The following is a 26879-nucleotide window of genomic DNA, read 5'->3' on the forward strand; positions in this document are numbered from 1 at the left end:
TTCTCATCAATCAATTTTATCTGATCGAGTCGAGTCTGAATCCATTCATCTTCATCTAAGCCTGCATCTTTCATGATTCTTAGAGAGGGAATCTGAACTTCCACCGGTAAGACGGCTTCCATTCCGTAGACTAAAGAGAAAGGAGTTGCCCCTGTCGAAGTGCGCACCGAAGTGCGATAACCATGAAGGGCAAAGGGTAACATCTCATACCAGTCTTTGTATGTTACTGTCATATTTTGTATGATCTTCTTAATATTCTTATTGGCGGCTTCTACGGTGCCATTCATTTTTGGCCGGTACGGAGAAGAGTTATGGTGTTTTATTTTGAACTGCGTGCAGAGTTCAGTAATCATCTTGTTGTTCAAATTAGTACCATTGTCAGTGATAACTCTTTTAGGGATGCCATACCGACAAATAAGATTATTCTTAATGAACCGCGCCACCACATTCTTGGTGACAGAAGCAAATGAGGCTGCCTCTACCCACTTCGTAAAATAATCAATAACAACAAGAATGAAACGATGTCCATTAGAAGCAGTAGGTTTAATCTCTCCAATCATATCAATGCCCCACATTGCAAAGGGCCAAGGTGCTGTCAACACGTTCAATGGAGTAGGAGGCACATGTACTTTGTCCGCATAGATCTGGCATTTGTGACAAGTTCTGGAGTGATGGTGGCAATCAGCTTCCATGGTAGACCAATAATACCCTGATCTCAGAATCTTCTTGGCCATCGTATGTCCATTAGAATGAGTCCCAAAAATACCGTCATGTATGTCTTCCATAATCTTTTTTGCTTCCCTTTTATCCACACAGCGAAGCAAAGTCGAATCATGATTACGTTTGTATAATACCCCATTACTCAAAAAGAATTTAGCGGAGAACTTCCTCAGAAATTTTTTGTCGTTGATGGATGCCCCTTCAGGGTATTCCTGAGTTTCTAAATATCTTTTTACTTCGTGGAACCAAGGTTTCTCTTCTACTTCATCAGCATTAAGTTCATAACAATATGTTGGTTCATCTAATCGTTCAATGGTGATCATGGGAGCTTCATCATCCCATCTGACCCTAAACATAGATGACATGGTAGCCAATGCGTCTGCCAACTGATTCTCTTCTCGTGGAATATGTTCGAACGTAATCTCTTCAAAGCATGGGATTAATGTCATCACCCGCTCTCGATAAGGGATGAGATTTGGATGGTTAGTGTCCCATTCTCCTTTGATCTGACTGATTACTAATGCTGAGTCTCCGTACACACTCAAAAACTTGATTCTTAGGTCTATAGCAGCTCTGAGTCCCAAAATACATGCTTCATACTCAGCCATATTATTGGTACAATCAAAACATAGTCTAGCAGTGAAAGGCGTATGGCAACCCCTGGGAGAAATAATTACAACACCAACACCATTGCCCAATGCATTAGAAGATCCGTCAAAAACCATAGTCCATCGGGATCCCGGTTCGGGTCCTTCATCCGGTCCAGGTTCTTCATAATCAGTAACAAACATGACATCCTCATCCGGGAACTCAAAATTCATAGATTGGTAATCATCAACTGCTTGATGAGCCAAATGATCGGCTAACACGCTTCCTTTGATTGCTTTCTGAGTAGTGTATTGGATATCATACTCTGTTAAAATCATCTGCCACCTTGCTATTCTTCCAGAGAGGGCAGGTTTCTCAAATATATATTTGATAGGATCCATCTTAGAAATCAATAAAGTGGTATGATTCAACATATACTGTCTTAGTCGGCGAGCAGCCCAAGCCAAAACACAACAAGTTTTCCCGAGCAATGAGTATCTTGTTTCACAGTCGGTAAACTTTTTGCTAAGGTAGTATATGGCATGCTCTTTTCGACCAGACTCGTCATGTTGCCCCAATACACACCCCATTGAATTTTCTAACACGGTCAAATACATGATTAGAGGTCTTCCTTCAACTGGCAGCATCAGAATTGGAGGTTCTTGGAGATACTTCTTGATTTTGTCAAAAGCTTCTTGACATTCATCATTCCATATCATCTCTTGATTTTTCCTCAGTAATTCGAAGATGGGTTTGCAGGTAACAGTCAAATGGGAGATAAATCGGGCAATGTAATTCAAACGTCCCAAGAAACCTCTGACTTCTTTGTTCGTACGGGGAACTGGCATTTCTTGAATAGCTCTCACCTTAGCCGGGTCAACCTCAATTCCTTTACTACTGACAACAAAGCCCAAGAGTTTACCGGATCTTACTCCAAAGGTGCATTTGTTCGGGTTCAATCTCAACTTGTACTTCTTCAACCTCTCAAACAGTTTGTATAAATGGTCGAGATGTTCTTCTTCAGTATGAGATCTGGCTATCATGTCATCCACATATACCTCTATTTCATGATGGATCATATCATGGAACAAAACCACCATAGCACGCTGGTATGTTGCCCCTGCATTCTTTAAACCGAATGGCATTACTTTGTAACAGAAAGTGCCCCATTGCGTCACAAATGTAGTTTTCTCCATGTCCTCAGGTGCCATCTTAATCTGGTTATAACTTGAGAATCCATCCATGAATGAGAATACCTTGTGTTGAGCGGTGTTATCTACCAGAACATCAATATGCATAAGTGGAAAGTCATCTTTGGGACTCTCTTTATTCAAATCTCTGTAATCTACACACATTCGCACCTTACCATCCTTCTTTGGCACTGGTACCACATTAGCAACCCATTGAGGATAAGAAGTAACAGCCAGAAAACCTGCATCAAATTGTTTCATAACCTCGGCTTTGATTTTCTCAGACATTTCAGGACGCATGCGACGAACCTTTTGCTTAACAGGATGACAATCTTCCTTCGTTGGCAAACGATGCACTACTATATCAGTATCCAGTCCTGGCATGTCTTCATAAGACCAAGCAAAAATCTCTATATAGTCATGTAACATCTGAATCAATCTTTCTTTGACACTGTTTTCCAAGCCGGCTCCTATTTTGACTTCTTTCTTGTCTACTTCAGTACCAAGATTTACAGTTTCGATTGATTCCTCATGCGGCTGTATAGTCTTTTCTTCTTGCAGTAACAGTCTGGCAAGCTCTCCAGGTACTTCACAATCTTCCTCCCTTCCATCCTCGGCTTGGTAGATCGGATTTTCAAAGTCATAATGAACAGTAGCATAATTATTATCAACAGGATCCAGAGTGGATATGGATTCCTGACTAAAGGAAATCGGGATATTGTCTTCAGCCTTCCAATTATTGAGTCCGTCACCAATTGTTGGGAAAATCCAGCTATCCAGGTCGCAATCGCTATCAGCATCTTCTACAACATTAATCTGATCTTTGACTATGTTTTCAGAGCTAAACCTCAGGCCAAATCTATCAGACTTGTACGGTACATTGATCAGTTGACCCCAGCCAGTACGACCACCATCTTCAACCACGGCTTGAGCATCTTTCAGAGAAATCATAGTAGGAGGAACACGAATAACCTTGGGTACACGGGAAGTTGGCTTAAGGACAGGACTAGTCGAAGGAACTACTTCAAATGACTGAGAAGGAGTCTCAAAGAATTCACCATCCATCTCGACGTATCTAAAGGTATGCACACTACTGACAATATACTCTTCTTCCCCACACACAGTGACGATCTTACCATCTATTGGATACCTCAGCTTTTGATGGAGAGACGAAGCTACATCACTCGCCCCATGAATCCAAGGGCGTCCCAGCAAGCAGGAATAGGCAGGACTAATGTTCATTACGTGAAAGGTAGTGTTGAAGACTTGAGGTCCTATCTTGATAGGGAGAACCACTTCACCATGGACAACGCTCTTCGCACCATCGTAAACACACACCACAACGTCACTAGGTTTCAGTTCAATGCTTTTACAGTCAAGTTTATCGAGCACAGCTTTCGGTAGCACATTCAACGAAGAGCCATTATCGATCAACACATGAGACAAGGTGATCCCCTTACACTCAATGGAGATATGCAGAGCTTTATTGTGATTCTTTCCTGCTGGTGTCAGGTCAGCATCGGAAAAGCCTAGGCCATTGTCAACAGTCAGGTTAGCAACATAGTTTTCGAACTGATTGACAGATGTCTCCTGAGGTACATGAGCGGTCTTCAGGAATTTTATCAATGCATTGGCATGAGATTCAGAAGATAACAACAAGGATAACATCGAAATTTTAGACGGAGTATGCCCCAACTGTTCTACCACATCAAAATCACTCTTGCGGATGATTTTCAGCATTTCTTCCATTTCCCGTTTGGCAACATCTTCGGTAGTAACTTCGACCGGTGTCCTTGATTGAGAAGGATTGGTTACTGGTTCCTTTCCTCGAGTTTCAGGGGTGGGAGGTGAGATTTCTGGAGAGAAGATCCTTCCGCTTCGAGTAATTTTACTAGTCCCAACAATGTCATTAGGATTAGCAGAATTATCAACTTGCTTTATGCCGTGGATGTAAACATCACCTCCATAATTCCATGGAATGGCTTTGCTTGAGGAATACGGTATTGGGCCAGGTGCAGTAATAATTAGGGGAGCTACCTTGGGCTCAGCAGTAATCTTCACAGGCACTCTAGTAGCGGTAATCTTCACCGGAACTTTGGACCTAGCAATCACAGATATTTCTTCAATAGGGTTTTCCACCTTAGGAATCTTTTCGAAGAGAATTGTGCGATCATCCATCAGCCGTTGAATACCACTCCTCAACTTCAAGCAATCATTGGGTCGGGGTATACAGAGATCGCAATTTTCAGCACAACCTGGAAATAAACCAGCTTGCAACAACTTCTTCTTGATGGTCAAGAGAGGAGATGCTAAGTCAGCTACATTAGAAATGTGAGAATTGTCATCCACAACATTAACAGTCTTGTCATGATTAGGCATAGGAGCAGTGATGATATTAGGAGTCTCTGAAGGATCAAATTCAATTTCTCCAGCGTCGATCATATCCTGAATCTTATTCTTCAACAACCAACAATCGTTTGTATCATGCCCAGGGCTATCGGAGTGATATGCACACCTGGCATTGGGATTATAACGAGGAGAAGTAGTGTTGGGATTTGCAGGAGGATCTCTGAGGGTAATCAATTTTGCTTTTAGCATACCCTGCAGTGCTTGTGCTAAAGTCATATTGATCTTGGTAAACTGCCTTCTTGGTCTGTCTTGTCTGTGTTGGAAGTTTTGAGATGGCGGTGCTGCAATCGTAACTGCTCCAATAGTATGGTCACGATTTTTCTTGTTATGACCCCTTTGACCGTACACGGCATTTGACTCGTTCCTCCCCTGGTAGGACTTTTTGGTGCTTGCAGAGGTAGCCACCTGTATCTTTCCACTTCGAATGCCGCTTTCAACACGTTCACCCGTCAATATAAGTTTAGTGAAACCCGATGAGGAACTTCCCAATAGATGGCTGTAGAATGGGCCAGTCAGTGTACCCATGAACATGTCCACTAATTCTCGATCAGTCATAGGGGGTTTGACTCGGCCAGCCAAATCTCTCCATTTTTTAGCATATTCTTTGAAGCCCTCTTTAGATCCCATAGTCATATTCTGCAACTGCAGCTGAGTAGGCGCTAGTTCAGAATTATACTGGTAGTGCTTGTAGAAAGCTGTCGTAAATCAGTCCAGGTGCGGATGTTAGAGCTCTCGAGCTGATAATACCACTCTAACTGTGTGCCAGACAGACTCTCTTGGAAGAAATGGATCCATAGTTTCCTATCAGTGGTATACGGCTGAATCTTTCTCACATAAGCTCTCAGATGCATCTGAGGACAAGACGCACCATCATACTTAGTGAAAGCGGGGACCTTGAATTTGCGGGGAATGACCACATCAGAGACCAGACCTAAGCCTTCGAAATCCAGACCGGGCGCCTTCTGACCCTCCATAGCTAGCATGCGTTCTTCCAGCAACTTATATTTATCATCTTTTGGAGAGTACTGTTCATTTTCATAATCTTCATCGTCGTCCTCAGGGTTGAAGGGATCAACATTCTCCTCTTCCGAATCATTTTCTGTCTCCTCTTCTTGATCTTTCGGAATTCTAATCTTGACTCCTGCGGCCTGTCCTTTAAGCCTTCTTCCCGGGTTGATGTAACTCACAGCTTTCTTGTCTTTCTTCTTCTCGAGCAAGAGAGCCTTCAGCTCATCCTGCCCCTTGGATAGGTTCAAGATCATCTCCTGGAATTGAGCATTCTGAGCCTGGAGATCTTTGACAGTTTGTTCGAGAGCCGTCTGTTCTGTTTAGAAGGAAGACCGTGAGAACATTGATCCTTTAGAATATCTGTTATGCGATGTTATGTTATGCTATGCAATGTATGAAATGTTTTCAAGGACTTTTGGAATTTAACTTTGCGTAAACCACCGAGAAAGGAACTTTTATTAATAACTTTTTTTAATCAACGTTTATTACAACAAAATAATAAAATACAATGAAAGCTCAAGTCTCCCAGGGACGGCTTCTTTTTGGGCGAAGGTATGCATTGAGTCTTCGTTCCTCATTAAGCTGGCTGGTGAGCTCTAACACTTTCTTCCTTTCTGCACCGAACTGAGTTTCAAAAGTATCCCTTTCCTCTCTCAACTGGATCCAGGATTTCTTCAATTCTTCAACATTGGTAGGCATATCTGGATAAGGAATGATCTGAGGAGTACCTCCTTCAACTCCTGGTTCAACAATCAGCGGTCCGACCGCAAGATATGGCATGGTAAGCTCACGAGCTCTGGCGCGTACCCATCTGAGATAAGGTTCCATAGGAATAGAGTTTTTCTGTCCTAAAGTACTTCTTTTCACCAAGCCCCAAGCTCGTACAAACCTTTGACGGAGACCTTGAGAGTCGTTGTCATAGTCAAACACAGTGCCTTGAATAATTATTTCATGTGGACCCTCTCTTCGAGCATAACCAAACTGACGTAGGGCTAAAGCTGGGTTATAAGTAATACCTCCTCTTATCCCCAGGAGCGGTACGTTAGAGAATTCTCCACAACGGTCAATGATGATAACATTTTCTTCGAGATTAGGACACCAACGGATGTCTGAATGGGAGAGCGACGTTATCCTTTGAGACCATTTCAAATTTTGCTCATTCTTCAAGACTGATTGAGGAAGGTGCGAAATAAACCACCTAAATAATAAAGGTACGCAACACATGAGAGTCCCTTGCCTTCTCATAGTACGAGTGTGAAGGGAATGCAAAATGTCTCCAAGCAAGGTAGGCACAGGGTTATGAGTGAGAAATATCTTAATAGCATTCATGTCTATGAATTGGTCTGGATTAGGAAATAACACCAAACCATAGATTAGTAATGCTAGGACATCTTCGAAAGCATGGACATCCATAACCTTTAAGAATTCTCGGGCCTTATTTATCAGAAATTTGGCAAGTAAACCCTTAATTCCACTTCTTGTTACCCAATTGGTTTCAATGTCGGACTTTGTCATGTGTAAAGCTGCGGCAACTTTTTCGGACTTCGGACTCTTTTCTAAACCACTGAAAGGTGTTTGATCAAGGATAGGTATCCCAAGCAGCCTGGAGAATTCTTCTAATGTGGGTACCAACTGATAATCTGGGAAGGTGAAGCAATGATGTTTAGGATCGAAGAACTGGAATAGAACTATCATCATATCTTCTTTGAAACCAGTGGCAACCAAATTGAGGAGATAACCATGTTTCTTGATGAACTGAGCCTGATCGGGAAGTTCTAACACTAAATCCTTTAGTTGAGGAGAGATTGCTACAAAATTGATCCGGATGGTCTTCCTAGAAGCCATAGCCTTACAAAACAGAGCAAAGTTAAATCCCTAAGTCCTTGAAATGGTTAGTACAATGCCATGATGTTATGATGTTATGATGTTATGATGTTATGATGTTAAGTAAATAACAAGCACAAGCAAGTCACACAACAATCATTCCTAAGTTTTAAGGCTTGCATGAGTTCCATAGGTAAGTACCCTCCCCACTGAAGTTTGGTTGGTTCAACCTGTCCTAGAATAGTAACCGGGTTCTAAAAGGATCTCCAATCATTGACCTTCCCTTAAGTCCACTTCAGTGCAACACCAAGTGGTTGACCAAAGCTTCCCTAAAGTCCAATCTCAAAGAGTGTAGTATCGAGTCTCAACCAACCTCAGTCAGAACCGAAGTCAGTTATCTCACTACTTTCTAATGGCTAGGATGAGTCAATTAGGGTTCTAAAGGTCTGGTTAATGCTTTGATGACACCACGCAGACGCCAAATTTCTCCTCAAGTAAACATGAGGAACATCAGGACATCCAAAGTGTCACCTTAACCGTAACCATCATTTTAACCATTCCAGTATACGCCGGACAGTCGCGATGATCTCTTGCTACTTACCTAAGGTACACTAGATCCGGGTGTAGGATCTTTCACTCTAGCATAAAATACCCAAGCAATCCCTTAAAAGTAAATCAGACAATTCAAATAAGTGACTTTGTTTTTTTTAGGCAACCTCTCTTTTTAAGGGTCCCCAGCAGAGTCTCCAGTTCTGTCATACGGTGAACTGACTTTTGATGTTTTTGCTTTGGAAAGCAAATGTTGCGGATAGCAAGAGTTGCCACCGACTTTTCTTTTATCCAATGAGGAAAGGCGGAAAAGAACAGGAAAGACCTTGATTAGATTTTGGATTCGGGAGGTACATTATACAAAGGGAAGGTGTTAGCACCCTTTGTATCCATGGTTATCCATGGGCTCTTAATTGCTTAATCACTTATGTTTTTCTTGTCCGAAAAAGTGTTTGAGAACTATTTAGAAAATATTTTGAAAAGAGAGTTTAACTTTGTAATGATTCTTGTACGAATGTATACAAAGTATTTATCTCGTTTAATTTTGAAAGCTGTTTAGAAAAATATAACTTGGCAATGATTCTAGTACGAATGTATACCAAGTGGTGATTTTCTAATAGATGTTTTGCAAAGTGTGAGGTGTGAAAAGTATTTTAAGTTGTGAGTCAGCATTTAAGAGTTATACCTACCCAAGGTCTTTATGGGTATTTCCTATCCTTAGGAGGGTAAGACTGTCCTTACTATTGAGAAATAAGTAGTCTTATCCTTTGGATGTAAAGGGACATCGTAGGGACATCGATAGGTCATTGGAGGCAACATTTGTAAGGATACCTTAGCATTCGAAGGGACAATCATCATTAATTCGTAGGCTACAACGAAGGGTCATCGAGGGACAAAATCATATATTCGCAGGCGACATCCGAGGGACTATGATTTATCTTATAGGGACATGACGATTTAACCGAAGGGTCTTTGCTAAGTGTATCCCCACATTCGCGGGACATGACCGTAATACCGTAAGGCAACAAAGAGAGGGCCAAGATCATATATTCAAAGGCAACAATTTATAATCAGTTAGGTAATTAGGATGAATCTCCACAAGGGTATCCCACAAATAAAGTGGAATACCTAGCAAGCTACCTTCTCCGGGAGTATGTGAGCCCTCACAAAATTCAGCAAACAGGTCAGAATACCAAATGGGGTGCGGTCAATAGTTGCCCCGAACAAAGGAATCGCAGCAGTAATAATGTCAGGCAAATAATACACAGCTATGATAGAACATGTCAGATAAGCACAGAACAGAACGGAAAAAAAATAGTGACTGTCATGTTCGCTACTGCCTCGCCTAGCGAAGGCTTGGCGAACACTCGCTACATGTTCGCTTAGCGATGTGCTAGCGAACGGCTGCGGGTTTTGAGTTTAATAACAGTACGATTTCAGCAAGCTCCAAACCCTATGGCATCCATTACAGAAATTACATGGTTAAACATTCAAGACATCCATGCATACTTAAATCCGCATGCAAAACCTAAGATATATTTATAAATTCAATCATAATGTCACATGTAAATTGGGAGCATAAAGCGGTAGTGGTAGTGCAAACCTGTTTGCAATTGAATTGCAACGTTGAATTGGCAGATCACTCTTAGGGTTGGTGTCGGATTGAGTTGGGCGGAGGTAACCTTTGTGCAGATGAGTTTCCTTCAGGGTTTCCTTTAGGGTTGTTCTGAATTCTCTTGGTTAGCCTCCAGGGTTTTTCCGGTTGCCTCTGTTAGGGATTGCTTGTTCCCTCTCTGTGTGTCCTTTTTCTGAATGAGGTCTTGGTATTTATAATAGTTTTTTGTGACCTAATGGGCTCAGAATGAAGCCCAAAATTTCTGGTATTCGCAAGCTTCGCTAGGCGAGTGGTGCAGCGAAGAATTCGCTAGGCGAAGGATTTTGCTCGCCTAGCGAGCAAGCCAGTTTAAGTCATTTTCTGGATTTGGCCACCTGTGCGCTGGGTCTTTGTTCCTTTAAGATTAATGTCTTGAAAAATGAGTTGGAGTGCCTTGAAAAATGTCTTGCAAGATTAACAGGCAAATTTTGGGGTATGACACCTCCTGTAGGAGTTAACCCTATAGGATGCAAGTGGGTCTTCAAAAAGAAGACTGACATGGATGGTAAGGTACATACCTATAAGGCAAGACTGATTGCAAAAGGATATAAACCAACTCATGGGATTGACTATGATGAAACCTTTTCACCAGTTGCAATGCTTAAATCTGTTCGGATTTTACTTGCTATCGCTGCATATCATGATTATGAAATATGGCAGATGGATGTCAAAATTGCTTTCCTTAATGGGAATCTTCTTGAGGATGTGTACATGACACAACCTGAAGGATTTGACATACTAGAAGAAGCCCAAAAGATATGTAAGTTACAAAGATCAATCTATGGATTGAAGCAAGCTTCCAGAAGCTGGAATCTTCGTTTTGATGAAACAGTAAAATAATATGGATTCATCAAGAACTAAGATGAGCCTTGTGTATACAAGAAGGTTAGTGGGAGCATGATCGTTTTCCTGGTATTATATGTAGATGACATATTACTCATTGGAAATGATGTCCCTACCCTACAACAAGTAAAGTCTTGGTTGGGGAAATGCTTTTCTATGAAGGACCTAGGTGAAGCAGCCTATATATTAAGAATCAGAATCTATAGAGATGAATCACAAAAACTGCTTGGCCTAAGTCAGAGTACATACATAGACAAAGTGCTGAGACGCTTTAATATGCATGATTCCAAGAAAGGATTCATACATATGCAACATGGCCCGTGTCTATCAAAAACACAATCCCCTTCAACTAAGTAAGAAAGGGATCACATGAATAAGATTCCATATGCATCTACAATAGGATCTATCATTTATGCCATGTTATGTACTCGACCAGATGTCTCGTATGCTTTAAGTGCAACGAGTAGGTACCAATCTGATCCCGGTGATGCTCATTAGGTAGCTGTCAAGAATATCCTTAAGTATTTGAGAAGGACTAAGGACTCATTCTTGATATATGGAGGTCAGGAAGAGCTTGTTGTAATTGGATACACCGATGCTAGCTTCCAGACAAATAAAGATGACTTTAGATCACAATCTGGTTATGTGTTTTGCTTGGTGGCGCTGTGAGCTAGAAAAGTTCAAAGCAAGATACAATTGCTGATTCTACAACTGAGGCCGAGTATATTGCTGCCTCAAATGCAGCAAAGGAAGTTGTTTGGATCAAAAAGTTCATTAGTGAACTTGGAATATTTCCTAGCATTGTGGATCACATTGGTCTCTATTGTGATAACAATGGTGCTATCGCTCAAGCTAAGGAGCCTAGAACTCACCAACGATCCAAACACATACTTAGGCGTTATCACCTCATTCGAGACACAATAGATAGAGGAGATGTGAAAATATGCAGAGTACCTACACTTGACAATATTGCTGACCCACTGACAAAGCCTCTTGCGCAGCAGAAGCATGATGGCCATATTAGATCTATGGGCATTAGGGGTATGCCTGATTGGCTCTAGTGCTAGTGGGAGATTGTTGATGTAAGTCCTAGAGGCCAATACTTTTGGTACTTGTATCGAATTATTTATTAATAATAAAAGGCTTTTTCTTTGTTATGTTTGTTTAATAAAGTCCCTGGAATAGCTAGTCTGTTTCATGTATCAAGTGTGACTTAATCATGAGATCACATTAAACATAAGGACACTATTCTTAAAGTATCCATAGTCAAGCTTTATTGTGAAGTGGGATAACATTAAAGCATTAAGACTATTATGTATATAGACTGATGATCACATCTCATGGATCATGGATAAGGAGTTATCAAGTCTTAAACATAAGTATGAATATTAAGAGTAATATTTATACTGGATTGACCCGCTATGAGAATACTATATAGAATGTTATGCAAAGTGTGATAAGTTATTCTCATGGTGATAATGGTGTATACCACCCTTCGACCTGAAACCACTATGGACCCTAGATGTAGAGTCGAGTGCCTTATTACTGATCAAACGTTGTCCGTAACTGGATGACCATAAAGACAGTTGATGGGTACTTCACGAAGCATGCTAAGGGACATGAGTGACCTAGATAGAAACAGGATAAATATCTATGGGCCCAATATTGAACTGGACAAGGATGACACAGTTTATGCCTTGTGTTCAATATAGACATAAGGGCAAAAGGATAATTGTACATATAAGTATTATCACAAAACGATTTGTCAGATCACATGACATTTTCGTGTCTTGGGTAGCAGTGATGTGTTGCTAGATACCGCTCACTGTTTATTATGTTAAATACGTGATTTAATATATTTGCCAATGCCGCGAAAACCTATAGGGCCACACACAAAAGGACGGATTGATGAGAGATAGAGTAACTAAGGAACACCGTAAGGTACAGTGCACTTAAGTGAATTGTAAAACATCGTAAGGTACGGTGTACTTAAGTAGAATACGAAATATGGTAAGGTACCACGCGCTTAAGTGATTTTGGCATATTATAAGATATGGGCCACATACACTTAAGTGGGCTTTTTAGCTTGCAGCCCACACAAGTGGTTCTATAAATAGAACCCTTATGCAAAAGCACTTGTGCAGTTGCAATTTCATCTCTCTCTCTCTCTCTCTCTCTCTCTCTCTCTCTCTCTCTCTCTCTCTCTCTCTCTCTCAAAGCCTTCGATCGTAGCAGCTAGCACTGAGATTGAAGGAATCCGTTCGTGTGGACTGAGTATAGGCGTTGTCATCGTTCAACGTTCGTGATCACTTTGTAGATCTGCATCAAAGGTTACAATCGCCACAAGAGGTAACGATTCTATCACTGATCATGCCCATTCATAAGGATCACTAAAGGAGATTTTTTTTTAAAAATTCCGTTGCGTTTTGGATCACTCTTCTCCTTCACCTCTTTCACCTTCTCAGCGCCTCCAAGCAACTTCTCCAGAATTTCCCATGCTTCTTTTGCTGACTCTGCATCAGTAATCTTTTCAAAGTTGTCTGAATCAACACATTTATGGATTATAAAGAGAGCTTTATAATCTGTCTTTTTCAATTCTTTATATGCATCCCTTTCTTGATCCGTCGCGTTTTCTGCAAGCGTTGTTACTCCTTCCTTCACAAGATCCCAAAGATTTTGATAACATAACACAACCTTTATTTGCTTGCATCAATTCTCATAATTATTTTTCTTGAGAATCATAAGATTTGCTGGAAAATATCCGTTTGGATGATTCATTGCCATCGTGATTTTCTTCCCACAAATCGCTTAAACCAGAGCTCTTGATACCAGATGTTGGAAATCCACCACAACCTATGGAGGATTTCAATCAATCTTAATGAACAAGATTATTATCACCCACATAATAACAATGAAAAGAGGAGAACAATTGAGAAAGAAAAGAAAGAATGTTGGAGAAGAAGAATATTTTCTACAAAGTTTCTTTCTGCCCACAACCTGTGGAAAACTTCTTTATTCACTTTGCAACTGCAAAATTCTGTGAATACAATACAACATTACAAGAATAAAAGCCCAAAATAGTTAACACTACTAAAAATAAGCCTAAGTCGAAAGCATGTGCGAAGCAACATGCTTCGACACTTTGACACACTAGTACAACTTGACACGCTAGGTGGTTCGACGCTTCCTTACTTCTGTCGAGCAACCTGCTTCGACACAAGGAATCACAATTCAACAGTTTTCTGTTTCAAGACAATCATAAATCAAGGACAAAATTTCTCAGTCTTGCATAAAACATTCAATGCTTTCGAGCCGAACAAACAATAGGTAGCAAATTAGTGAAGTTTAGAGGAAAGGCCTCCGATATAACGGTAAAATTTTCCATTTATTGATGAAGGGGTGTACCTATAAAATTATCACTCCAACACTCAAAATAGAAAAGTCAGAGAAATGAAATTTTATAAGTGTACAATGCATTAAACCTTAGTGTTACACAAAGTCATAGTATAAGAAAGGCGGTTAAAACTGTTCCCGATGGACGCGGTGCAAAGTGCGATAGATAGTTAGATGAACCCCAACTATTGAGGTGGAGTAGCGCTCTACTTTAGTGTAGAACTCCTCGGTGATAGCATACATGTTCACCAGCTTGAGTAAACGTGAAATTTGAATTGGGCCTCTGAGCTGGTTCTGTCTTATTGGGCTACTTAGCAAGCCTATAGCAGTTTACCTATAAATCCTCATTATTAGTCATGAAGCTAGGATTTGTGTTATTGAAGTTTTAAGATCGACATCATGATGAGCTTCGTTTTGGAAGTGTTGAGGAGACCTTTGGTAGGAGGAGTCCAAGGAACTTTGTAATTAAAATCCGCCCAAATTGAAGGCCTTCCTTGCTAAGCTAGTTAATTTAAAGATGGTTTGTTTTCTTTAGGAGGTTTTTGGATCAACACTCCATTATTGATTTCTATCTTCATCTTACATAATGCAACATTTACTATTCTTGTAGTATTTTCTAAGGATTCCTCATCCTCAACATTGAAGCCAATGTGCCCCAAGAATTTTATTATCAAGTCACCATATTAAAACTATATAATCCCTTTTCTCTTGCTCCCCATCATGTGATAGATCACTGCATTATCCCAATTATTCTTAACTTTGTTAGCCAATAATCAAGTTAGACAACATCCATTTTTTTATAATTTCTCAAGGTTGTATTTTCTTGGGATGAGAACATGATTCGACAGATAATGAATAAGGCAAATATTTGGGCGCAGACTTCCCCTAGTGAAAGGAGAAGGAACACTGCCATTTGGACCTAATAGGAAGGAAAGAGACGAAAATATCAAAAAAATATTTACCTGGTTGTGATTCATTTGTAGAGGGATTCAGTGCATGGAAGATTACAAATCTCGGAAAAGATATTTGAGGCTTTAAAATTTCATACGTAATAATTTCATCTGCATATTTGAGGTTGGCAGAAAACATCTTCACAAGAGTAGAATACATCTCCCATGGTACATTGTTGGTGAGCCTTTTCATATTTGCCTCAACTAGGATTTTGAAGAATTCGTAGTCTTCAAGCACACTCACATCCAAGTAGTAAGATGGAAAAACTTCTTTGGCAACCTAATCCCTATTGTTCTTATTTTATTGCTCTTGAGATGAGAAATTTTCGAAGAAATAGGCTTGAGCATTGGAACTTCCACTAGTTTTAATTTTCTTAGGTGTTGTTGTGATGATTAAAGTATTGCTCACAAACTCTCAAAGAATACCTAAAAACAAAGAAAATAAAAAGAAGAAGAGGGCAAAAGATGAGATGAAAATGGAGATGGTCGAATGACCTTTTATAAGTAATTTCTAATAGATTATATAGGCTTTTAATCGATTAGAGTAATTAATGTAATTAATTCTTATGATTGATTGATGGTGACGATAATCCCAGGTCCATCTAATCGATTATGCCCTTAGGGTTAATCGATTATAATGTGTGAATTTTGAAATTTAAAAGTTCCTATTCAATTATCTCTTTAAGGTTAATCTAGTTGTTATTTCTAGCCTTTCTTGGTCCATTTAAGCCTTTGATGACTTTGGGTTCATGCATCCTTTTCCTATCAAATATACTTAATTTTTCATTTTGGCTTGACATTCTTCACTAAAATTTAAATTTATCTCTAATCAAAATAATAGAGTAGTTTTGTATTCTGTTAGTATATTTGTATTGCTGAGCTGTTAGGTTGTTATAACAAACTCAGTCAGTTAGCTAAGCAAGTCTATATATATATATATATATATATATATATATATATATATATATATATATATATATATATATATATATATATATATATATATATATATATATATATATATATATATATATATCCCTTTGTATCAAATGATTTAAGGAATACAATGAGAAATTCTTTCCTTATTCCAATTCTCTAATTCTATCATGGTATCGTGAGCTTATCTTTTTCGATCCATGAAGCCTCTTTTTCCTTCTTCTCAGGTGAAACTTTCTCACCTTATCTCTGTAAAGCTTGACGATAAAAATTTCAAACAATGGAAGCAACAGATTGACGGAGTCGTTGGCGGTCATCGTCTTCAACGGTTTGTTACAGTTCCAGTGATTCCGCCGCCGTCACCTTCCGATCCTGCATCTCACAGTGTGTTTCTTGAATGGGAGCAACAGGATGCCCTAATTTGCACCTGGCTCCTTTCCACCATCTCTGATTCACTTCTTCCGAAGCTTGTTGAGTGTAAACACGCGTGGCAAGTTTCGACAGAAATCCACCGTTACTTCAACACTCTTCTCTCCACCAAAGCGCGTCAGTTACGATCGGAGCTCCGTCGTCTCACGAAGGGAACGTTGACGATAGAGAAGCTTATGGCTCGCACGCGTGAGATCAGTGAATCGCTGGTCTCGATTGGGGATCCGGTTCCTCTTCGTAACCTAATTGAGATTGTTCTGGATTCTCTTCCTGAGGAGTATGACTCCATCGTTGCCGCCGTCAACAGCAAGGATGAATTGAGTTCTTTAGATGAACTGGAGTCGTCTCTACTGGCTCATGAGTCGCGTCTGGAGAAACATCGCAAAGCCGTGGTTACGGAGCCGGCGACGGTGAATCTCACTCAAGCAGCACCACCGCCTGCGCCGGTCGCCGCTAATCAATCTGTTACTGACGCGTTTCCTCAAGGAACAAGTCACGTCACCGCTAATGCTGAGAATCACGCTTATGGATCGCACGGAGGTCGTTCTGGCCGTGGAGGCGGTCGTTTTGGCCGTGGTGGAGGACGTTTTGGCAAAACGTCATGTCAGATTTATCACAAACCTGGTCATGATGCTTCAATATGCTATTATCGCTATTCCAATTCCAATTCCATTGGTGCTGGTTATCCACAACAGAGAGCTCCTTTCAATCCCTTCCTTGTGGCTCCACGTGCTGTGTATCCTATTCAGTTTGCTTATCCTAGAGCTGCACCTCCCAGATCCTCTGCACCACAAGCTTTCTATGCAGGTACTAAAGCTAGCTTCAATAATCAATGGTGGTATCCTGATTCAGGCGCTTCTCATCATGTTACGCCTGAGGCCTCTAATGTGTCTGACTCCATTTCTTTGCCTGGTACTGAGCAAGTCTTCATGGGAAATGGTCAAGGTTTGTCTATCAATTATGTTGGTTCTATGTCCTTTCCTTTACCACACAAACCTAACCTATCTCTTACTCTTAGCAATCTTTTACTTGTCCCTCACATTACCAAGAATTTGATGAGTGTGAGAAAATTTGCCCAAGATAACAATGTATTTTTTGAATTTCACCCTAAATTTTGTGTTGTCAAATCTCAGGCTTCCTCTGAAGTGTTACTCCGTGGCCTTGTTGGAGATGATGGCCTCTACAAATTTCCTAATCCTCCTGCGTCTCAACTGTCCAAGTCTTGTCCCAGTCTTCATACTTGTAGTACTAGCTGCAGTTTACCTTGTTCCTCTGTAATAAGTAGTTGTAATACTTCCAATTGTATGCCAAATCTTATGTCACGTTGTAATAATTCTTTCAATAATAATACTACAAGCAAAATTTTCAACTCTTCTCTTAATTCTGCCACTGTTAGCACTGAGTTACCTTCTCCACATTCTAATAGTTCATCGTCTATAGCCACTAATAAGTATGTTCTGTGGCATACCAGATTGGGACACCCCAACCATCATGCTCTCATTGAGATTTTCAAAATTTGTAACCTAGTTATCCCTCCCAAACCTCCCACAGAACCGTGTCATGCGTGCTGCCTTGGCAAGTCACACAGATTACCCTCTTCATTGTCCACTACGGTTTACACTCATCCTTTTGAATTAGTTGTGTGTGACCTCTGGGGGCCAGCTCCTATGAAATCCTCAAGTGGATATACTTATTTCCTCACATGTGTAGATGCATACTCTAGGTTTGTTTGGGGTTTTCCCCTGAAACTCAAATCTGACACCATGTTTCAGTTTCTTCAATTTAAGAAAATGGTTGAACTACAGTTTAGTTGTCCCATAAAGTGTGTCCAAGCTGATGGGGGAGGAGAGTTTAGGCCTCTCACCAATTCAGTACCTCACTGAGTTAGGTATTGTCCATCGGTTCACTTGTCCCCATACACACCACCAAAATGGTCTTGTTGAACGTAATCATAGGCACATTATTGAGACTGGTTTAACTCTCCTAGCCCAATCCACCCTCCCTTTAATGTTTTGGGATCATGCCTTTGTCATAGCAGCCTATCTCATCAACAGAATTCCCAGCCCTACACTTGACAATTATTCTCCTTACTATAAACTCCTTAACAAACCACCTGATTATTCTAACCTTAAAGTCTTTGGATGCTCTTGTTACCCATTCCTGCATCCCTATAACGCTCATAAGCTAGCCTATAGGTCTCAACAATGTATTTTTCTTGGATACTCCACATCTCATAAGGGCTATAAATGCCTTGCCTCAAATGGACATATTTACATCTCTAAGGATGTTGTGTTCCATGAAGCTCATTTTTCCTATTCCACATTATTTTCCACTCCTTCCAAATCTTCCTCTTCTTCCTCATTTCCTTCTCGTACTTGGTCTGTCCCTCCTCTCTCTATTTCCTCTGCTGCCAGTCAGTCTCATCTTCCCTCTCCTTCCTCATCCTCCCTCAACTCTAATTCTAATCAAGCTGGTAGCCACAGTACCACTCCCAGGTCTTCCCCTGCTTTCAATCCTGAGCAATCTGCTCCCTCTGATCAGTCATCCCCCACTTCTAGTTCACAGTCAATTTCTCTTGTTCCCCAACCCATCACTGCCATCCCTATCTCCTCTTCTTCTGACTCTCCTGCCCTTATTCTTTCTGATTCAGCTGAAGCCAGTACCATCTCCCCTTCTTCCTCTCAACATCGCTCCTCTTCATCTAGTCCTAGCCCTAGTCCTAACCCTCCCAATACCAATTTACCTTTCATTAATCCTCAAAATGTGCATCCTATGCAAACTAGAGCCAAAAGAGGTATCACTCTTCCCAAACGTCATCCTACCCTTCTTTTAGCCCACATGGAACCAACTTCTGTTGTTCAGGCCTTGGCTGCTCCCCATTGGTTTCAGGCAATGAAAGAAGAGTATCAGGCACTGATGAGAAATCAGACCTGGACATTGGTGAAAGCTACTGATTGCAGGAAGCCCGTTGGCTTTAAGTGGGTTTTCAGAACAAAGGAAAATCCTGATGGTTCCATAAACAGGTATAAGGCCAGATTAGTAGCTAAAGGGTTCCATCAAAAGGCTGGTTGTGATTTTCAAGAGACTTTCTCACCAGTCATCAAACCAGTAACTGTCAGAATTGTTTTAACTATTGTTGTTAGTAATAAATGGACCATCCAACAAATTGATGTTAATAATGCCTTTCTAAATGGCACTCTTGAAGAGGAGATTTTTATGCAGCAGCCTCCTGGCTTTGAAGCAGCTGACAAGACACTGGTTTGCAAGTTGAATAGGGCTATCTATGGTTTAAAACAGGCTTCTAGGGCCTGGTTTGACAAACTCAAGGGTGCACTGATTCAGCTTGGTTTTCAGGCTAGCAGATGTGACCCTAGTCTTTTTCTGCTGCATCAAGGAAAGCTTCAGGTTCTGATTCTGGTGTATGTTGATGATATTATCATCACAGGCAGTTCTGCTCCTTTTATGACCTCCTTAATCAAGCATCTCAATGACAAATTCTCCCTAAAGCAGTTAGGGCAGCTTGACTATTTTTTGGGCATTGAAGTATCCCATCTCCCTAATGGTTCTCTGATTCTTTCCCAAACCAAATACATTTCTGATTTGCTTTCCAAACTGAATATGCTCAATGCCAATGGCATGCCCACTCCCATGGTCTCTAGCAGCAAGTTATCTCATGTTGGTTCAGCTGCTGTTAATGATCCAACTCAGTTTAGATCAGTTGTTGGTGCCTTGCAATATGCTACATTAACTAGACCTGAGATCTCCTTTTCGGTCAACAAAGTTTGTCAGTTTATGTCCAACCCTTTAGAGGATGATTGGAAGGCAGTCAAGGGGATCTTGAGGTACTTAAGTGGCACTCTACATCATGGTTTGCTCATCTAACCTTCTTTTGTCCAGCAGCCTATGCAATTGTTAGGGTTCTGTGATGCAGACTGGGCATCAGACCCTGATGATAGGCGGTCAATTTCAGGGGCCTGTGTCTATCTTGGTTCTAATGTTGTTTCCTGGTGGTCTAAGAAGCAGCAGCTGGTAGCCAGGTCTAGTGCTGAAGCAGAGTACCGCAGCATGGCTCAGTTGGCTGCTGAGCTTCTTTGGATCCAGTCTTTACTTAGGGAACTTCACTGCTCCACTCAGGTGCCTAGGATCCTGTGTGACAACTTGAGCACTGTCACACTTGCTCATAACCCTATTCTCCACAACAGAACCAAGCATATGGAACTTGATATCTTCTTTCTGCATGAGAAAGTTCTCAGCAAAAGCCTATCGGTGGCACATGTCCCAGCTCATGATCAGTGGGCTGATATTCTGAATAAACCTCTGTCTGCTGCCAAATTTGTACCTCTGCGTGCTAAGCTGCGTGTGTTGAACAAAACTGATTTGACAAGCCCACCAGCAGATTCTAATGGGGACTAATAGAGTAGTTTTGTATTCTGTTAGTATATTTGTATTGCTGAGCTGTTAGGTTGTTATAACAAACTCAGTCAGTTAGCTAAGCAAGTCTATATATATACATAGAACCCTTTGTCTCAAATAATTTAAGGAATACAATGAGAAATTCTTTCCTTATTTCAATTCTCTAATTCTATCACAAAATATTTATAATAATAAAATAAATTTACTAAACACCTAGAGGATTTAATCTTAGAATTCCGAATTTTATTTTCTATCCTTAGTTTTACCTCAAATTCTCAAAAACTTCTTAGATCTCCCCCATTGAAGAGAATGATATCATGTCTCCAATTTTCCATCTCTTAAAATTGCATGACACGAGAGCTGGGTCATCATCTTCAATGGTGATAACTTGACAAAGATCTTTCACCCAAAAATTTGCATCCATTAATTCCGAATTGCCCTAATATGCGCAACATTCTTGAATTGTATGAAAACTATATAGTAAATTTAATTGGATGAGTTAACTTGTAGGATATAAATATGCATGAAGTCAAAAACATATTTCCTTTTGGATTTCTCTCTTTGATATGTGAATAAAATGTGTCGGCCATTTAGAGTATGAATTCTAGAAAAATGGAATGATGATAACAACCTATGAATTGAAGGTGACTTGATATGTAATATAAAAAACAAAAATATATCTGCCCATCAGTTAATGCAATTACTAACACTATATTTCAGCCCACAGATGCAATACAACCGGGAACCACCTTTCTAGCACCTTGTTTTTCTTTACCTTAGCTGTTCAAACTGTCAGCCCATTAAATATCTATACACATCATTTATTAAAAAATATTTAGAATTAATTATTAAAAATATATATTATATTTCCCATATGTTAATGAGCTAGTATGTATGATATTTAGAATGGAAAAGATTAACTATTTATGAGATTTTATAGTTAGAAGAATTTTCTATCATTCAAAGTTTCCAATGTTCTTAGAAGCAACAAAATTGATACATGTAATTAGGGGTGGTAAAACGGGTTCGGCCCGTTGGACATGCTCGTTTTGCCCGCACTTTTGTGCGGGACGGGTCAAGGATGTAGGCCCTCACCCTCAAATGTGTCCGTCCCATCTCGTCTCCTTTTTTTCGCGGACTTTTGCGGTTAGGTGTATTTACATAAATTTTTGCATTTTTAGGCTTAAATAGTGCACTGTCCGTGGACTTTCCCCGTCCCGTCCTCACTTTTTTGCGGAGCAGGTCTAAATTTTAGGCCCACATCCTCAACTATGATCGTCCCGCCCCGTCCCGTTTTTTTCGGACTTTTGCGGGACGGACATGCCCGTTTGCCACACCTACACGTAACCAACTACTCATCACTCCAATCATAGTTATCGAAAAAATATCTTATAATATCAAAACATTGACATCACTTTTTACACCACTTATTTATTGAGACTGAGATAAAAGGTTAAAAAAAATGTGTATTTTATCATGATAAATTTAAAAATGAGGTGTAAAAGATTGCTCTATTATCCTTCTATCCGAAACTCATAACTGAAATAGTATAAATATGAGTGAGATTCAATGGTTATTGAGGCAACACATCTACATCCTTCTTAATTCAATATGGCTATTCTCACTAACTGGTTTTCTACAACAATGGAACCTCTTTCTTTCAAGGTTTTCACTCTCATTGCCTCTTCTGCATTTCACAAATTCATGAAAATTATGGAGACAATTTTCTTGGCTGTATTCATTTTTGTTGTAGCACTAGGTATGTTACATTTTGTTTCTCTTGTTTATATTAAGTATATGTTATTGTAAAAAGTGAGTGAAAATGTTGTGTTATGAACTGTAGGAGGTTCAATAATAGGAACAATAGGAGGAGCTATCAAAGGACAAACTACAGAAATTGGTATTGTTGATGGAGCTTGCAGAGGAGCCATTGCAGGAGCCATTGCAGCCATAGAGTTCATGCCTTTTGCTTCTCTTGCTGAGCCTTTTTCCAAGGTAATATTTCTCCTACCACCAATATTTCTGTGTCTGACACTAACACGGCACTGACATGCATCTAGACAGTATTCAGAGTGTCAGTGTTAGTATCGTGTCTGGTATCAGTGTTGTGACCTAAAAAATTTGGTATGGAAATGCAGGTAGCTTTGTTGACAAGTTTGTTAAATGGAAAAGTGTTCATGGAATGGATATGTCCAACTGTTGCACAAGCTTATGTAAGATTTTTAGTACTAAATGCTGAATTATAGTATTAGTCATCAGTTACATTTGCTAAAAGAAAAAGTGAAATGTTTACAGATAAATTCAGTAGAAGCAACATATGGAGGAGTGGTTTCAGATATTAATGAGAGCATGGGAGTTAAAGGAATGTCACAAACTTGTATTATGAAACTTCCATTTCATACTTTTAACTCCTCCGACAAAATCATGAAACTATACAATGATTCATGCTGCTCCATTTGCTTCCAGGATTTAGAGGATGGAGAATTGGTGAGAATACTTTCAAAATGTTGTCACGTTTTTCATCTAGAATGCATTGACAAGTGGTTACTACAACAACGATCGTGTCCTATTTGTAGAACTTACGTTCTTGAATAGTTTTGTTTTTGTTGTAAAATCTGTTTTTTTTTGTGTTCCAAGAGAGAAGCTATTAATTGCAAGCTTTAACTTTATTGTATGGTGGCGTTGAATCATTTGAGAAGCAAACATGCACTAAGCAATTATCCAACATTAATTGTCTCTAACTTTCTTTGTTACACTCCCTCTGTCCTAAATTATTGTAAGTCACATTAAAAAAATATATTTTAAATTATAAATTACTTTATCATTTTAATATAATTTTAATGACATTTTTTTCATAATAATAGTGTAAAGTCATATATAATATTATTTTTTCGATATGCTTTTTAATTTATATAAAATGTTGAAATCGTTTTATAATATAGGCCGGAGTATAACTTTTTTTATTAATATTGTCGAAAACTCTGTTTTTGACTGCATAAAATTTGTAACCGGGAGAAATATAAGAACCGTCATTTAATTGGATTTTGCAAATAAGTTATGCTTTAAACTTTACTATTAATAGCAGGTAAAGAGTGTATACAATCTTTTTGTTTTGCATCACTATATGTTTTTTATTTACCTTTTGATTGGTGTGTCACACTTATAAAAGATATTCAACAATAATGACTTTTAATTGATGCAATAAAAAAAGTGAATTCGCTTGATAGAAGAAGATAAAAGAAGGCTCGAAATATCGAGAAATGATCCAAATAAAAAACAATTTTTCAATTCACTATAATTTTAAAAATTGTTATAAGAGATTACAAATAAATTATAAGAAAATAGTTTTTTTAATTTCCAAGAACAAATCTTATTTTATATTCAAGTGTTTCTCAATCTCTCTTACTCTTAATATATGAATCACATAAATGTATTTTACAATCCACTTAAAATACTTTCTAAGATTTTCAAAATTATAAACTTTTATTTCTCTCCTCGAACTCTAAAATTCTCAAGATTGTAGATACATATATTATTAATAGATAAAAACCAACATACCCGTAACAAAATCTCAAAATATATCTAATTAATTTTTAGAAAAAAAGATTTTATTAATATCTTATAATATTATAAATATCTTAAAATATCTCCTAAAATATTATAAATATATATTTTATAATATCTTTTAGAATATTATAAATATTTTATAATATTTAGTTCTATTAATTAGTATCTTAAATTAATATAATATATATATATATATATATATATTTAATATTCCAATATTAATTAACGGATTCGCGAACCTACCAAACTTGATACCCGTGAACCGTACGGATCAACCTATTTTTTTATTTTTTTATTTCTGACAATCTTGAAACATGTTTTCTTCTATTAATCACTTAAGGTTTTAAGGCATAATTCAACAATCTCCACATTGCTTTGAAATCTTAGTGATGTCAATTTAACCATCAACCACATTGTTGCTATCTACCAAGTTGAAACAGTATTCAACAATCTTGATCAAGTTCAAGTCATCCTTGAACCTTGTTCTCGTCACGTACATCCCCTTGTTTCCAATCACCTTTTTTTGCCTAGGTAATATAACAAGTCCGCAAGCATGGTTCTTCAACCATATATGACTCAACCTTCTTTTGAATGTCTCCCTAGATGTTCCTATATCTGAATTTTGCAACCCTTCAGCCATATTCAAAACATAACATCCAAGGTTAGCATAATCTGCCTTTGAGATGCTACAATCTCCCTCATTACCTTATCACGAGCTAAATGACAATCAAATGTCTCTGTAATCGTTCCCTCACTTTTACTAGCATCCTTAGTAGGAAACTCCACCTCAAACTGATTTTTCTCCGCCAAAGTTTCTAAAAGCTCCATCCCTTGGTTTTTACTCTTCTTCTCCTTACGAGACTTTTTGCCTACCAAGTAAGTTGCTTCGGCACGAGCCTTACCCTAGAAACTCAACGAAAAATCAGTGGTCTCGTGCGTTTTTCTCCTCTGTCTTCTGCAAAACTCATTAAAGTTCTCTAAAATAACCTTTAGAGAATCATCATGCATTGACCTCAAATCTCACAACTTGTTCTTGTCATGAAAGTCTTCACTAGATGATGATGAATAAACAACAACATTTGAACCTTCTAAAATATATAGACCACATATTTTAGACACATTAGCTATGATCATTTCATTATGCAAAATCTTCAGCACCTCACGTTCAACTCTAGTGCAATAACTTAGATCATCAAACATCCTTATGGATAACAAAATTAATTCGCCTAAGTTTTGGACATACCTCACATTGTAAAGAAGAAACTCACGATCATCAGACATTTTAAGTCTGATTGTACCAATACCATGAACCTTCTAAGCCCTATTGTCATCAAGCAGAATTACTCCACATGTACAAAGTGAGTTCATAACCCAATCCTCTTTAGTTTCCAAACTCTACATCACTAGTGCATTAACACTCTCATACCATCCTCATCCAAGGCAACTACAACTTGAACAGAATCCACTACTAAAAAATTCGTTTTTAGTGACCGAATTAGTGACTAAAAATTTTGGTCACTATAACCACCGAATTACCCATCTAAATTGGACACCATGTTAATAAAATTTCAAAAATCACTAAATCGGTCACTAAATAAAATTAGTCACCGAATTAGTGACCGATATTTTGTAACCGCAATTTCTAGTCTCAAATAAATGTTGTATAAAAAATTAATTTATAAAAAAATTTAATAACCGAAATTCCAGTCACTAATAATTTTATTTATTTATTAAGTTACACCTCAATTATTATTTTTTAAAATATTTTATTTCCTTTTTAATTTTTATTTTTTAGTGAAAGTTTCACCTTTTTTTTTATTTTAACAAATAAAACATATATTTTATATAAACAATTCGTCCATACAAATTTATTAATTAAAAAAAATGTAATTTTAATGATAATTAGTTTAAGAATTTTTTTAAATAATATTTAAAATTTTAATTTCGCTTATAATATATACAATTTTAAAGAAAAATATAAATACTAAAATGAAATAGTCTAGTGGTCATGCACACACTTCTAAAACATAAGGGCATTGGTGATTGTTGAATATGGCAAAACTTTTGACTTTATTTTAAGTTGGTCACTAAAATCGGTCACTAATTCCGTCACAAAATCGGTCACTAAATTTTTGTCATTAAATACATTGTTAAAGGTTAGCGACTAACATTTTTCCAACCAAAAATTAGTAGTTGCTTTATTGGTTGCTAAGCGTTATAGTGACCAATTTTTTAGTTTTTACGGTCTCAAATTCGGTCATTAAATGCGAAGTTTTTAGTAATGATCGTCAGTATCCTTTCTCTCGAGACAATTCCTCTTGAAGTAACCGGGTTTTTCAAAAAGTATAGCATTATATCTTTGACTTGTAAAACCTCTTTTTGATTTAGACATCCCTCCACACTCAC

At 38.5% G+C, this 26879-nt stretch overlaps 1 protein-coding gene across 1 annotated transcript; it reads left to right on the forward strand.

Annotated features, from left to right (window-relative positions):
• Window positions 1-22378: 22378 nt before the first annotated feature.
• On the forward strand, window positions 22379-23647 carry LOC127117655 (NEP1-interacting protein 2). The gene is made up of 4 exons (XM_051047741.1): window positions 22379-22665; window positions 22750-22901; window positions 23045-23119; window positions 23202-23647. The coding sequence occupies exons 1-4, from the start codon at window positions 22518-22520 to the stop codon at window positions 23499-23501; spliced, it is 675 nt and encodes a 224-aa protein (XP_050903698.1). The 5' UTR covers window positions 22379-22517; the 3' UTR covers window positions 23502-23647.
• The last annotated feature ends 3232 nt before the right edge of the window (window positions 23648-26879 follow it).

Source organism: Lathyrus oleraceus, chromosome 2 (assembly GCF_024323335.1).
Source record: "Lathyrus oleraceus cultivar Zhongwan6 chromosome 2, CAAS_Psat_ZW6_1.0, whole genome shotgun sequence".
Lineage (NCBI taxonomy): Eukaryota > Viridiplantae > Streptophyta > Magnoliopsida > Fabales > Fabaceae > Lathyrus > Lathyrus oleraceus.

Excerpts from the sequence above, each read along its gene's own strand:
- LOC127117655 (XM_051047741.1), top strand. The coding sequence starts at position 22,518 with ATGGCTATTCTCACTAACTGGTTTTCTACAACAATGGAACCTCTTTCT. Across the intron at positions 22,902-23,044 it reads TTGCTGAGCCTTTTTCCAAG|GTAGCTTTGTTGACAAGTTT; the intron begins GTAATATTTCTC and ends ATGGAAATGCAG. Across the intron at positions 23,120-23,201 it reads CAACTGTTGCACAAGCTTAT|ATAAATTCAGTAGAAGCAAC; the intron begins GTAAGATTTTTA and ends AAATGTTTACAG.